General features: G+C 40.2%; 1 protein-coding gene across 5 annotated transcripts in view; it reads left to right on the top strand.

Moving 5' to 3' along the window:
• Positions 1 to 12,779, top strand: part of SASH1 (SAM and SH3 domain containing 1) — a 655,322-nt gene that overhangs the window by 600,824 nt on the left and 41,719 nt on the right. For 4 of the 5 annotated variants that reach the window (XM_060753531.2, XM_067466133.1, XM_067466128.1 and 1 more), the window contains exon 9: positions 7,673 to 7,805. In XM_060753531.2, the coding sequence (XP_060609514.2) occupies positions 7,673 to 7,805 (133 nt within the window). Of the gene's footprint in view, positions 1 to 6,717; positions 7,458 to 7,672; positions 7,806 to 12,779 lie in introns of those variants that run through there. The other variant, XM_060753530.2, reaches the window with a different exon arrangement.

The raw sequence follows: 12,779 nt of genomic DNA, 5'->3' as shown, positions 1-12,779 counted from the left end.
TTAAACCTAAAATTTGGGGTTAGAAAGCTGAGAGAGGCTGCACTCAAGGGAACATTATTCATAACTGAGTGTCAGGCTTCCTGAATGCCAAAGCTGGTCAGTCATCATGTCTGAGGAGTAATTCCAAGGATAAGTTTCCATATCTTCCAAAGGGAGGGAGAAAAAGAAAAGACGCTTCTCTTTCAGCTATGTATGCTGCCGTTTGGGTCTGGTCTAGAGCCTCCAATTTCCCTTTGCCATCTAAAATGTTCCTAACCTAGCAAGCCTATAGACAATGTTTAATTTTTTTCTAACTCTTACTTTTACTATTTTTTGATATCAGTTATTTAAAAGATTTGTATTTTGCTTTGCTTGCTTAAAGTCTTTCAAATTAGTTAACATTAGATTTTCTAGTTTCTTTTTCTATGGTTGAAATCCTAGTCCCCATTACAGCGGTGGGATTGACATAAACATGATGTATTCAGAGCTTGATTCAATGAATCTACTTTAGCTGGACCTAGTAACTGGAGCCAAAGATACATATTTGGTGGTTTCCCTATATCATTTGCTTTTACTTGAGCCTGGTAGGAAGGACATCATTCTGTCCCGTTTTCTCCTCTCCCCTCTCATGAGTTTAGTTGGGCACCTTTGAACTTTGAACTCAGTTTGCAGTAACTAAAGTAATCTGAGAACAAAGGGAGAAAGTAGCAAAAGAAGGAATGAACTTGGACATTTTAAAAACAAGTGAAAAGTGTGACAACAGGGGATTTAATTAGGATTCTCCTGCCAAAAAGGGGGAGTATATGTTTCTTTAATTCAGCCCAGATGTTTAAACTGGACTGTGCAGATTGTGTTACATCTGGTACTCAAACTTGTTTGTCTGCTTTTGTCTATCTGGAATACTCTGACGTATTCTTAGCCAGAGAGGAATGCTTTGATACAGGCAACAAGCAGGGTTAGCTTGTCATGAAGCAGGAAAGGGATTCCACATGAATATTAGGAAAAACTTCCTGATAGGAAGAGCTGTTTGGCAGTGGAATATATGCTGCCTTGGAGGGTCGAGGGTCTCCTTCTCTGGAGGCTGAGGGTTTTCAACAGAGTCTGGATGGACATCTGTCAGTGGTGCTTTGATTAGTGTTTTCCTGCATAATAGGGGATTGGACTGGATGGCCCTAGGGGTCTCTTCCAGCTCTAGGATTCTATCAGAGTGGGACCCCTACCTCAAGTGGAGGGTTTTCTGAATCATGCAAGAACAGCTAATTGTTAATTATTTAGTTATTACTGTGTTTTCAGTGAGAGGGAAGAGTAGAAATGTTAACTTTTGTTGACAAACCAAAATAGTTTGGCTAGTTCAGTTACCATGCATCTTGACAAAAAGAATGGGTAGCCACCATTTCCTGCTTGCTTGGGTAGCAAAATATCTAGAGCAAATTCTATCAGCAAATGTTAAAAAGCCAAACTGTAAGGCTGGAGCACCACCACAGTTGTTATGTAGTAACATCAGTTAAGGCACAACCTTTGAATAGTGGTATACCATTTCATATGCTTAAATATTTAGAGAGTTGCTTCAATCCAGTGGGAGCATTTTGTACCTTCTGTGTGTGAGCAACCACTGCACCAATTCAGAATGATTTTGCACAACATGGATAAAATATGAAAGGAATGGAGTTTACAATTTGCCACTGAATTGCCTCCCAGGCATTTCTGTCATCACAGAATGGAGCACAAAACACTGGAAAGCACATGGATTGACAATTAGTTACCAATTGTCATTAACTTCTGTGATTCAGATAGGAATCAAACCCAGCAGAGCCGCCTCTGCACCTGAGTAAAATTTTAAATACAAATTCCATGAACTTTATTGAATTGGTATAACTGACAACAATAAATCAAAGTCAGAGAAAATAATATGAACAATATAGAACTAGATCTCAAGTTTTGTTTTAGTAAACACAAGAAGGTGATGCAAAGATTACTGCAGATGCAGACTGTAGCCAGGAAATCAGAAGACGCTTACTTCTTGGGAGGAGAGCAATGTCCAGTCTCGATAAAATAGTGAAGAGTAGAGACATCAGACTGGCAACAAAGATCCGCCTAGTCAAAGCCATGGTATTCCCTGTAGTCACCTACGGATGTGAGAGCTGGACCTTAGGGAAGGCTGAGCGAAGGAAGATCGATGCTTTTGAGCTGTGGTGTTGGAGGAAAGTGCTGAGAGTGCCTTGGACTGCAAGAAGATCCAACCAGTCCATCCTCCAGGAAATAAAGCCCGACTGCTCACTGGAGGGAAAGATACTAGAGACAAAGCTGAAGTACTTTGGCCACATCATGAGGAGACAGGAAAGCCTAGAGAAGACAATTATGCTGGGGAAAGTGGAAGGCAAAAGGAAGAGGGGCCGACCAAGGGCAAGATGGATGGATGGCATCCTTGAAGTGACTGGACTGACCTTGAGGGAGCTGGGGGTGGTAACGGCCGACAGGGAGCTCTGGCGTAGGCTGGTCCATGAGGTCACGAAGAGTCGGAGACGACTGAACGAATGAACAACAACAACAAAGAAGGTGATGAATACAAATCAAGGTCACTGGTCCATTGAGTCAATGTTATTACTGACTGGAAACAGACTTGGAAACCTCACACTGATTTTTTCCTCAAAGGACTTGAAACAGACTTTTCCATCTTATTTCCATCTTCCATCTTATGTAGAGATGCTGAGAATTGTGTCCAATGTCACCTTTGTGCAGAGCCTGCCCTCTACCATTGGATGGTGTCCTCTATGACATTTTCCTTTAGTTTATCATTTTTCTTCCTGAAAATGAACTTTGGGATGAAGTATGGGATCTTGACCACAAAGAGAAGAACTGAAGGCTGTATAACTTCTGGGTGAATTAGGAGTAGAGCCAATTTTATGAGTTATAAACATACTTTGAGGATGAGAGTTTGGCTTTGTTGCAATAGGGATCATCTGACTAAAGGTTGTTTCAGTTTACTGTGTGTGCTCAGTTCTTTGTAAGTGCAGATGCTGTTGATTTTGATTCGGTTCCCCTGTGGTCCTTTGTGCAGTTGTGGAATAGTATGACCCTGGCTTTGCTTCAGGATTAGAACATTGCTGATGTGTCAGCGAGACACTTGTTCCAAAAGGAGCAAAGAAATAGACTCCACCTTTGCACCATTGCCAGAAACTGGGCCCCGTTGGTCTTGCACCATTCCGCTGGCAGCTGAATAGTGTGCTATCTCTTTAAAGCAAGTCTGATTTTTCTGAATTGGCTTGGTCAATTTCTTATGGTTTGAAACGGTGGAGCCAGCTGTCTGCAATCTGATGTAATGTTGCCATAGAAACTAAAACGAAACACTTAAGCATTCACGGCAGAATTTCTGCATCCAGCATTAGCCAAAATCATTAAGACTTCTGCCATTAGGGGGAAGGGACCTGAAACAGGAGGGATGAGATTCAAGCTGTTCCTGATTGCAGTCCCTCAGATCCATGTTTTATTCCTTGGAATATCCAAGGAGGACACTTCCTACAACTGCTCAAGAGATAGGTGGTTATACATGTTCTTTGGCTATGTTGTTTTGGCACTGAGTTGTTGGCTCTGATGAAATGCATTGGAACTGCATGTTGGTGTGCTTGTTAGAGGTAAAGCACAGAGTTGTACTGTAAGAACTTTAGGGTGATAAAAGACCTTTCCCTGTAGGGAACCATTTAACATAAGGCAAATATTATCCATTTCCTGTAATGATTCTCTAGAAGAGTTTCCTTCTCTCCCCATTACAACCATGTGGATAGATAGCACTTCTACTGTACTGTGTTATAGCTTTTACTTTAAAAAAAGTTTTTGGTAGCCCAACTGTGTAATACTGTGTTCCCAAAGCTCACAAATGTATGTGTGTTGTTTTCCCAGCATTATTATATGTCTTCATATTGATTCTGACTTAACGGCAAGCCTATCCTAGAGTTTTTGTAGGAAGATTAATTCAAAATACATTTGCTCTCGCCTTCTTCTAAGGCTGAGAATGTGTCAATTGGGGTTTCCATAGCTGAATGGGGATTTGAAGTATTTTCTGGTAGAATTCTAGCCCAACACTTAAACCATCACATTACAAGGCTCTTGGGATTTTCCTGCTAGCAAATCTGTTACGTCACTGCATGGCTATCAAGTTAAACTCATTAAAAATAATTTAGCATATCCTTAAAGAGGAAAATTATATCTCCCACTTTTTGGCTTTTGTCATCTCTCCTTATATCTAAAGTGGTATTGCTGAATTTTGGTTCACAGAGCCATTCAGTTGGAAGGGTCCCTATGGTCCATAAGGTCCAACCCCCCTGCTCAGTGTAGGCAGCACTAACCCTCAGGTTCAAGCAATATATACACATGTGAGCACATTTTTAGTCCCAAATGTATATCATAATTTGGAAATCCCATAAAACTATTCAGATAAACCACGCAATTTTCTGTTTTATTAACTGTAGACTAAAATTTTACACCAATCAATCTCTCCCCCCAACCCCACCAGTATTCAAATTTGGGCATATCTTGTATTTGTGCAAAAGTTGGCCCAGTGAATGAAAATACATTCTTCATATCAGATATTTGCATGACAATTCATAATAGTAGCAAAATTACAGTTATGAAGTAGCAACAAAATAATTTTATAGTTGGGGGTCACCACAACATGAGGAACTGTAGCCCAGGACAGAACCCTGCGGCACTCCGCTCGTCACTTCTTCATCCTGGAAAGAAATGACAAGCAGAGTGCCGCAGGGTTCTGTCCTGAGCCTGGTCCTGTTCAACATCTTTATTAATGACTTAGATGAAGGGCTAGAAGGCATGATCATCAAGTTTGCAGACGACACCAAATTGGGAGGGATAGCCAATACTCCAGAGGATAGGGGCAGAATTCAAAATGATCTTGACAGATTAGAGAGATGGGCCAAAACTAACAAAATGAAGTTCAGCAGTGACAAATGCAAGATACTCCACTTAGGCAGAAAAAATGAAATGTAAAGATACAGAATGGGGGACACCTGGCACAAGAGTAGTACATGTGAAAAAGATATTGGAGTCCTCGTGGACAGCAAGTTAAACATGAGCCAACAATGTGATGTGGCAGCAAAAAAAGCCAATGGGATTTTGGCCTGCATCAATAGGAGCATAGTGTCTAGATCTAGGGAAGTGATGCTACCCCTCTATTCTGCTCTGGTTAGACCACACTGGGAATATTGTGTCCAATTCTGGGCGCCACATTTCAAGAGAGATATTGACAAGCTGGAATGTGTCCAGAGGAGGGCGACTAAAATGATCAAGGGTCTGGAGAACAAGCCCTATGAGGAGCGGCTTAAGGAGCTGGGCATGTTTATCCTGAAGAAGAGAAGACTGAGAGGAGATATGATAGCCATGTATAAATATGTGAGAGGAAGCCACAGGGAGGAGGGAGCAAGCTTGTTTTCTGCTTCCATGGAGACTAGGACGAGGAACAATGGCTTCAAACTACAAGAAAGGAGATTCCATCTGAACATGAGGAAGAACTTCCTGACTGTGAGAGCCATTCAGCAGTGGAACTCTCTGCCCCGGAGTGTGGTGGAGGCTCCTTCTTTGGAAGCTTTTAAACAGAGGCTGGATGGCCATCTGTCAGGGGTGCTTTGAATGCAATATTCCTGCTTCTAGGTAGGGGGTTGGACTGGATGGCCCATGAGGTCTCTTCCAATTCTATGATTCTAAGGGGTTGCAGCATTAGGAAGGTTGAAAACCACTGCTTTAAAGGGCCTTCTGGTCATGTACCCATAATCTGAGCATGGCTTTCTTTGAAAATGTCTACCACAACAATCTTCCTATTTATGTAATGTGAAAGTAGATAGATCAATTTTCAGTGGATTAGCAGTACTCTTGTTTTAAAATGCATTGTAAATAATAACTCACAGGTCATATCCCTCTAAAACTACACTCTTTGCCAGTTCTATTCCAGTCTTTGAATCACTTCACACATTTTCCAGTTAAAGAGTACATATGTTTGTGCATCCCCATCAACCATTATTTGTGTGTTCCAGGCTTTAACCTCAGACTTCATTCCAATAGTTTGTTTGTTTTTTTTGAAAGAAGTTGGAATGTATAATTTCCTGAAGCAATGTAGTCTACACACTTAAACATACTTAAATACTGGACTCATTGTCCAACTCCAAAAGGAGAGGGGAAATATTCAACATTATTTATCAGAATGTCAAGAATCCATGTGAGATATATCTCCATGGATATCACTTGTTTGGTGTTAAAAATACTCTGGGCTGCATTGTAAACAAAACCAGATGGAGGGTCTCAAAATGTCAGTTGATGTCTTGCTGAACCCAGATAGCTAGCGTAATGCATAGGCATTTCATGGCATCATTCTTAAATAAAGCATATTTTGTCAGGATTAAAAATGACCAGATAACAATGGTGCATTCCAACATGGCAACTCAAATGACCTGAAGTTCACTGACAGGAAGTAGCTCTTGAAATTTCTGAGCTGGATGTTGGAAATATGATGAATTGGTGAGGGCTGTATATGGAGCAAAAAGTGAGGGATGTAGTTGTTAGAGATTTCCAGCTGGGACGTCCCTCCCTCTTGGAATGCATTCTATACAGTGGCAGATCTGTACTGTAAAAGCAGACAGCCCCACTCTTTCTTCCCTCTCCCCTTCCCACCCCCCTTCCAACTCTCTCTCATGTACAAATTTTAAACAAGGCAAAACAGAGGAAGTAGGATTGGGGTCTGGCTTGAAAATGAGAGCTCTGATTTGGTTCACAAGGAATGGATTGTTTCAGCTTGTGGTGTCACTGCTGCTGGAGAGGATGGATTTTTTTGGTCTCTGTAATGTTTGAGACTTGAGGGAAAACAGCTGGAACCGAGCATACTGCATCAGATGTGAGGCAAAATGGGATGTTGGGGAATATGGGCTATACCGAGTGCCTGCAAAGGTCAAAGTTTTCCTCTAGTCAGTTCTGGAGGAATGCTCTGTCCGTATTAACAGCCAGTCTTGAGAATCTTCAGTATGAGAAGCTTTGGGGACAAGGGAGGAGACGGGCTTTCGGTGAATCTCTGTAGCTAATAAAATAGGTCAGATTAGATGAGATCTCCGCTTTTCTTTCCTCTCCCTTCCTTTCCTTCTCTCACCCCTCTTCCCCCCCTGCAATCATTTTTTGCTGCTGCTGCTGTTTTTCATTTATGTGTAAGTCTGGAAAAAAATAGTCAATGATAGAGTTTCAGCTCAGTTTAGGGAAGTTGTTTACAACCCATTCCACCAGGCCAGACAAAACCAGTGCCTGACCCAAACCACAGGGGCTTAACTAGCATGGCAAAAAGAGACTCGGGAAAAGCTCTGCCTGAAACATTCTCAGAGGAAACGTGGAAATAGCTGCTTTTGCACCATGCGCTGACAGGAGGATGGGGGCTGGAATGCCTTTGAGTGCCCGGTACCTTACCTTGTGCTAATTTAGAAGTGAAAATGGTACGTTCTGCGCTTTTTTAAGTAGCTGGCTTTGGGCGTGGGGCAGAGTGGGAGGAAAAATGACTATACTCTGCTTGAAAGTAACTGGTTTAAGTTACAGGGTTTGTTTTGTCACAGAGGACCATAAGCCTGTGGCTAGCCTGCCTTGACTCCAGAAAAGCTTGGAACTGGAGGATAACGGAGTGCATTAACTTTTCCTTTTGTTTCTTTGCCAGTCAAGAGAACAGTCGGATGATGAATCGGAGGAATCAGTGAAGTTTAAGAGATTGCATAAGCTGGTCAACTCGACTCGCAGAGTGAAAAAGAAATTAATTAGAGTGGATGAAATTAAAAAGCCCAGTACTGAAGGTAAAATTTAAATGCACTGGAGAAAAAAGTGCCTTCTGCTGATTGTGGTGATGTGCTGGATGAGGAGCAGAGATATATTCTTATGGTGAAATGTGCATGGGAAAATTGTATGGGAAGTGAGGGAAATCCTGCATATGGAGTAATAAGGAGTGCCATTCCTGGTTGATGCATGTAATGCTTCTGTATGTTATATTACAATTAATAGACTAAATCCAAACAATCCTTTGTATTAGGAGCTAGCACAGGGGATTGTATTACTTTATCACTGATTTCTTATTTATTTTTATTTGAATTGACTTCTTACCAGGTCCTTATTTGATGTGGTTTAAGTTATTGTTTCATATTCTTTTTGATAATACAATGATAAATAGAGCTAGCATGTATAGTGTTTAGTGTGTTTGACAAGGACTTATGGGGAGCAGGGTTCAAATCTTAGCTTTGCCATGGAAACCCACTGGGTGACCTTGGGCACGTCACAGTCACCCAACTTCATAAGAAGGTAGTAAAAAACCTTCTGTGAACATATCTTCCCAACCAAACCTCATAATAGGTTTGCCTTATCGTATCCATAAGTTAGAAACAACTTGGAAGTCTCACAGCAACATAAAACGATGGACTTGTTTTGCTGTTGTAATACTATTAGTTGTAAATAGGATATGGATTAACAAATGAATGAATGAACTAATATTGGAGGATACTCCGTGCATCCCAACTATACCCTTCCCAGTTCCCATTGTGTTGGAAACGGTACTGTGATGTGCTCTTGACTCTGAGATGTTTTTAGATATACAATGGGCTGAAATAGAAAAAGAATGTTTCACAAGCAGAAATCTTGTTTTTATTTTACTGAATTGAGAGTTATGGGTGGCTTTGCAAACATAGCAGAATTTGTTAGCATGCTAGGGCATTTTTCAGAAAGCTCATTCATTTGCATGCTGGGACATTCACCAGAAAGCCTATTTGTTCCCATATACAATGCTTTTTTCTGGTGCAGCATATAGTATCAGATACTAATATTGACTCTGGTTATCATAAAGAGACATGAAGATGTTATTTCCCAAGAGTTGGGTAAATCTTTCAATGATGATAAGTCGTACTCGGTATAGCCTCAAGGGATTTGTGGGAAACAGCAAGTCGGCAGAAGAAGGAGATGGGATCATCTTTTCTGGTAAACTTGTAGGGTTTTCCATAACACACAGGAATTTCTGCCTCTTTATTTCACTCATGATGCTTCCCTGCAAGTTTTGGAGTTCTAAAATGTGACTCTTAAATGAGCTGTTCTGCTGTGGGGAATGAAGAGTGATGAGGTTAATGCAAGTGGGGGGCTTACCCCATAGGTTAGGAGGCCAGTGGATTTCTCTTGGGATGCTGAAACATCTGCCTGACTGGAACCACTCCCTTCAAGCTCTGTAAATTATTCTTTCACCAGGGAGTGATGAGTCTTGTCAGAAAACTCATGCGGTTCAGTTGGGTGGAAGTAGGAGAAGATTTTCTTTCGTTACTAGACTGGATTTAACCCTTGATTGGAAAATAAAGTGGAGATTATACGTTTGGCTTGATTTGACATGATATTTTTAATGAGCCAAATGAGAACAAACATTAAGACTTTAAAAAATCTTTTTTGTAAAAACATTTAAAAAAATACTCCAATTCTTAAGTAACACAAATACGTTTTAATGCAGGCTACAACAGAGAGAAGTTTTGACACAGATGTGACTTTATTTATTTCCCTGCTTGGTGTATCATGTCTGAGATTGACAGCCAAGTATACATCTGCAGATCTTTGAGCACAAACTAGAGAAAACCTACATAATAAATCATCACTCAATTTTGAGTTAAGAACAAACCATGATTTGTTCTAAAAATTAGTTATAAGATGCTTCATTTTCTTCTTCATCCCCTTCACTCATACACAGGTTGAGAAGTTTACTGTAAAAGCTTATGTGTCTAGTTTATAAGAAACTGTCTACCATTTACTCCTTTGTATGAATCCAGCCAAATTCCAAACCAGAATCACATTTGACACAATTTGGATAATTTGCTTTAAACATAATTTTTGTGTTTGTTCTATTTTTCAAACATAAATAGGGAGATAAGGAATTTACCTCTGCTCATTCAGCAAGAAATATGGTTTAATGTTGTATTTGAAATAAAATAAGCCTAATCAGTGTGATAGGAAGTGATTCCCATGGTCTTGTTCTTGTGATAAAAGAGAATTTCCCACAAATTTCATGGAATGACTGCATCTTTATGGACAATGTAGCAGGAATGCTGGCGTGCTTCCTAACTATTGCCATTAAAGGTAAACAATGTTAGATGAACACTCAAGCAAAAAAAGTTGTCTTTTCCTATCAAATTTGAAATAATATTAAGGTTTCCCTGGCCAAAGTGACTGGGACTACATGATCAAAAAATAAGCAAATGAGGAAATGAAATTTTAATCTCTTCTATATAGCACTGCACTTTTTTGAAGACCCAAGTTTGATGCTAGATTCAATGCAGAAATGCAGCTTGCGCTTGCATATCCAAGTATCAGTTGTAGCAAATAATCTCTTTACATATTCTAGGTGATGTGTCTACTATGCCCATGACAAGGTATAGGTTCTACCTTGGGCTGTGGAATCCGTACTTTAATTAAAGTACATCTGGATGACTACAGTAGGTTCAAGGTGTCTTTGAAAACTGTTGTGAAATGTCACATGGTCCCACATGCTGCAAGTTGACTAATTGATGGGGACAAGTTATAGGGACCATGCGGCTTCCACATTAGACTCCACCACCTGGTTTGGTCCATGTAGTTACAGTTTTGACCTAAACAACTTGGGAGTAGGCTACTAAATGGCTGCCTCTGAATGGCATGTTCTTTAAAATATCCATGTATATAGTGGGGCTCTTCAGAGATTGTGCTTAAGGTTTGGTTGTAGAATGTTTCTCTAGCCTTCTCTCTGGATATTAATGTCTGAAGACATTATTCTTTAGATGAGGTTGTGACTTAATTGAATGTCACCCATTTTTATAAGTTTTAATTAAATATTTGTGTCCATTTTCTCTTTTTTCTACATTGTTGTCGTATATCTTTTTATTATTACTTTTGTTTCTCTTAGGCACCAAATGGGAGAGTGGGATATAAGCTGAAAATAAATTTATTACAACTTAACTGAGCTAGAACTGATCTATAAGAGTGATCTGTCTGACCTACTTAATGAAACCAGTATCTAAGCATTTTTATTTTATTTTATTAATAGCCATAGAGTTGGAAGGCACAAGCCTCTTTTTGAAGAGTTCCAAAGAAGGAGACACCACCATGTCTCTAGGCAATTGATTCCATTGCCAAACCATTATTATTGTCAAGAAGTTATTTCTATTGTTGAATCAAAATGTATCATGCTGTAATTTTAGAAACATTAGATATGTTTCTAACCTTTGAAATGCTGGAGAACAAATAATCATCCTCTAAAGGGGAACACCTCAAACAGCAGGGGAATTCCCAACATGAAAAAATCAGGGCCAGCTAACACCTCCCAACAAAGGATTCCCCTAGGCAGTAAGCAGACAGGCTTTGAAGCTACAAGGCCCATTAAATGTTAATCAAGGCAGTCACTTGCAACATTCACATTTGCCTCAAGCAGCCAAGAGTTCTTTCTCCCACCCTGGACATTCCACAGATATATAAACCTCACTTGCCTAGTTTCCAACAGACCTCACAACCTCTTAGGATGCTTGCCATAGATTTTTTTTTTATTTGCCACATTTTATCTCACCCTTTTCAGCCCGAAGGTGACTCAGGGCAGTGTAGATGTGAGTGAAACGTCAGAAACATGGCCATACAGCCCGGAAAACACAGCAACCCAATCATCCTCTACTATGTGATGCCCTGATATACATAAGAATGCAGTTATATCAGTCTTCTCTTTACTCCCATTGGATTGTAATTTAGCAAGTTGTACCAATACAGCACCTAAAGGTTTTCCCAGATGTAGTCCTACTGAGACTTCTTGAAAAAATTAGCTTTCTCTGCCTAAAAAGTAAGAGTCAGTTTTGCAGAGGAGAGAAACAATGGAATCCCAAAGGAGGTTATTGCTATGTTGCTAATGAGAGTTACCATTTATTACTTGTCTTTTATTGTTCTTTGTATGGAGCCCCCGGTGGCGCAGTGGGTTAAACCCCTGTGCCAGCAGGACTTGAAGACCGACAGGTCGCAGGTTCAAATCCAGGGAGAGGTGGATGAGCTCCCTCTATCAGCTCCAGCTCCTCATGCAGGGACATGAGAGAAGCCTCCCACAAGGATGATAAAAACATCAAAATCACCCGGGCATCCCCTGGGCAACGTCCTTGCAGACGGCCAATTATCTCACACCAGAAGTGACTTGCAGTTTCTCAAGTCGCTCCTGACATGACAAAAAAAATTGTTCTTTGCCCTTAGTCCTCACAAGACCAATAAGGTGCTTTTGCCTTTATTGAATCCCCCAGTGCCCGCCTAGCTGACTACAGCTCAGCCAGAATGTAGGCCATCACTATTTTTCTCTTGTCTGATTTTTAACATCATTGCTTGGCGAGGAAGCCAGTGAATCTTCAAAAGCTTGCTTAGTGTATTCTATTCTATGCTTTAAAGTTGTCCCAGATTTTACTGTATTTTGCTGCATGGCCAATATAGCTAACCAGGAATATTTTTCCCTACAATCTTTGTTGCTCTTCTCTGAATCCACTCCAGCTTGTCTATATCCTTCTTAAAACAAGGCACCCAGAACTAAAGACAGTACTTCAAAGGAAGCTTGATGAGTTGTTTATCTTGCAGTCCTATATGTATTGGTATTTCACATGATCTTCTGTTTTCTAAGTATCACTCTATTTTCTCAGTATTTCTCTGTCTTTTTCAATACACTATTGCAATTTTAGATGATGAAATATTATGTACATTGTATGTTATTTCTGAGAGCAAAATGAAAATAGGCATATAAAATACAAAGCTTTATG

Source organism: Anolis sagrei, chromosome 1, assembly GCF_037176765.1.
Source record: "Anolis sagrei isolate rAnoSag1 chromosome 1, rAnoSag1.mat, whole genome shotgun sequence".
Lineage (NCBI taxonomy): Eukaryota > Metazoa > Chordata > Lepidosauria > Squamata > Dactyloidae > Anolis > Anolis sagrei.
Note: the sequence above shows the minus strand (reverse complement) of the source record. Positions and strands in the feature narration are given on the sequence as shown.